Below are 2,850 nucleotides of genomic sequence, written 5' to 3'. Positions count from 1 at the left end.
ATAAGGAGATTACGTAACGACGAGTCGTTATTATGGAAAACTCGTGGGCATTCCAAAACTGATTACTGTCACCAGCTAGTGGAAAGGTCAGACTCATTATAATTAACAGACTTGCAGCAGATTGAGGCGCTCTCAGACATTTCTTTCTACACCCGTTTGTTCCCTCTTCTCTTTTTTTCCACTTTGTGCCATTTATGGCTTATTGTTTGAGGACACAGAGAAATTACCTGTCCGTCAAACCAGGGTTGCGTGAAAACAACGTGATCGGTTTTTCATTTGTGGTCTGCGCGTGTGTGTGTGTGTGCGTGTGTGTGTGTTCCTCCTCTTTGCATTGTACTCACATCCACCATGTGAGTGCTCTGTCACAGCGTGTCTCTGCTAACCTTTTCACTTTGTGGGAGAGATTGCAGATCTTGAACCCCTACCGAGATCTCTGTCACACTCGTTCTCTGTCTCTGTCTCTCTCTCTCTCTCCATCTCTCACTCTCTTTTATGTCTCTTCTCTTATTCATTCTTTGTAAATGTATTCATTCACCCATCAATCCAATCCTATCAGCCTGTGTTATTTCCTTTTTATCCCTGTCTATCTTTTTGACCACCAATTAATCTCTCTCTCTCTCTCTTTCTCTTTCTCTCTCACTGTCTCTGTCTCCATCTCTCTCTCTCTCTCTCTCTCTCTACCAGGGCCATGCTGCACATGTGGCTATATTCAGTATGTCAGTGTGTGCTCTCATTATGTGTGATGGGGGTCAGCGTGCGTCTCTGTTTAGGTGGAAGTCGGGCGGAGGGAGTCCGCGGTGCCAGCGTGACCACCTGCCTGAGCCTGTGTCTGGGCTGGGTGGGGGCCGTGGGCGGAGCAGTGGGGGTCCCTGTTGCTGTCCTGCTGAACTTGAGGAGTCCGCAGTGCCTGTACACCTGCGTCATTCTCGTGTGCTGCCCCTTGCTGGTTAGGCATTTTACCGTGTCCCTGCTTGTGATTCTTACAGTCAATGCACACCTACAACTCAAACTGGATAACAGGTAGGCGTACTAACCCCAGGTCAGGTACGTGTTATTATGTCTAATGGTTGAAATCGGCGCTGAGGAGAGGAGAGATGGCGTGATTTCTGGCGTGGGGTCTTTGTGATGAAAAACATTAGAACTGAGGTAAGATCAATTATGTGTAGTTAGGAAGTGAATGTAAATGAAGCGAAATACTGGATCGTGGTAGTGAACAGGTAATGTCAACAAATTGGGGTCAGGGTTAGAGTTTGGCTTAAATACTTGATTGAAATATTCGAAATGATGATTCAGAGATATGTGGGAAGAGGTGGAAGATGTTGGTGAATGGGACAGTAGACTGGCGTGCATCTAAAGCCTATGTATTTCAATGTGTGAAAGTATAGTATAGACTTAAATTCCTAGTAATTTGGCATATCTTAAATATATGTATTTGTGTGTGTGTGTGTGTGTGTGTGTTTCTCTCAGATACTCCATTCTTGTGACTCGAAAGCGAGTTCTGTGCCTGGTTCTGATCTGTTGGGTTGGTTCGGTTCTCTCCACCTTCGGACAGTTCTTCATCTGCGACCCTCTAGATACATGGACTGTGACGAGTGATGTGAGTGGACCGGGGTTGAACGAAGTCCAGAATATCAACCGGACCACAGGCATCCCACCTCAGAGAACCTCGGACCCTCGGGACCACGTGGTTATCAGGAAATACCTGCCCCACGGGGGGTTCTGGTCCACGATCTCAGTGGTGAACCTCCAGAACGTCACTTACACCAACATCTACAGCAGCCATTGGGAGGTCTGTGCCCCTGACATTGTCTTCAGCCTGGGCTCTCTGGTCTATGTCTACTTCCTCACAGCTTTTGTGATCCCCATGCTGATACTTTTGGGCGTGTATGCGGACCTGAGGTGTGCACCCTCCAATGCAGTCACTTGGGATCTTCAGAAGAGTCATTCCAGGCGGTCCAACTTCGTGGGGTTGTCAGTCACCCTCTTGGTTTTCCTAAATCTGCCACTTTACACCATCCAGGCTCTTCGTCTCTTCGCCCCCAGTACTTACAGACCAGTCTGGGCCTCCACCGTGGCCTCCATCCTCTTCCAAATTTATGGTCTGGTTCCCCCTTTGCTCTTTGACCACACTTCCTCAAATAGGGGCATCCCTTTGCCAGGGACCTCACACCTCCCGAAGCTGGCCATAACAGGTGCCCAGATTTGCAACAAAACCAAAATAAGTCCAAGAAGTCCTGAAGCCAGAAGTATATAACAACAGCAACAAAAACAGTAATAATAATAACAACAATAATAATAATTACAACAATAATAATAATAATACTATAGAAGTAGTAGTAGTGGTAGTAATAATAGTATATATCATTACATATACATATGTACATATATTTTATGTATGTGTGTGTGTGTGTGTGTGTGTGTGTATATATATATATATATATATATATATATATATATATATATATATATATATATGCCTACCTGAAAGTCAAGTTCCCAGGGCATCTCCTTTAATATATTTAATATAGCTCAGCAGTCTAACAACTGATCAAGGCTTAGCTCCTTTCAAATGTCAAAATGATGATGATTTTTACCTCTGTTTCATGTATATGAAATTCAGTTTTGATCATCCAGTCATTCATCATATACTTTGATAAATACCTGAATCATTTAAAATTAATATTCAATTGAGGTCCATTTCTAATACCAGCATAAACCCAAATCGAATACTGTGTTAAACCAGGATCACCTATCAACATAAATGTCATAGAAATGAAGATTGATTTATGTTTAATTAAACCAACTATAATAACGGATCTAGTGGGAGACATTTTATTATTGTGTTGAAAT

The 2,850-nt window shown here is 43.4% G+C and overlaps 1 protein-coding gene across 1 annotated transcript; it reads left to right on the top strand.

The window, feature by feature from the left end:
• Window positions 1-688: 688 nt before the first annotated feature.
• LOC115821545 (adenosine receptor A1) lies at window positions 689-2,254 on the top strand. The gene is made up of 2 exons (XM_030785360.1): window positions 689-1,020; window positions 1,468-2,254. The coding sequence occupies exons 1-2, from the start codon at window positions 689-691 to the stop codon at window positions 2,252-2,254; spliced, it is 1,119 nt and encodes a 372-aa protein (XP_030641220.1).
• The last annotated feature ends 596 nt before the right edge of the window (window positions 2,255-2,850 follow it).

The sequence above is a fragment of the Chanos chanos genome, chromosome 9, assembly GCF_902362185.1.
Source record: "Chanos chanos chromosome 9, fChaCha1.1, whole genome shotgun sequence".
Lineage (NCBI taxonomy): Eukaryota > Metazoa > Chordata > Actinopteri > Gonorynchiformes > Chanidae > Chanos > Chanos chanos.
The sequence above is the reverse complement of the archived record's forward strand: the minus strand, read 5'-3'. Positions and strand labels throughout refer to the sequence as shown.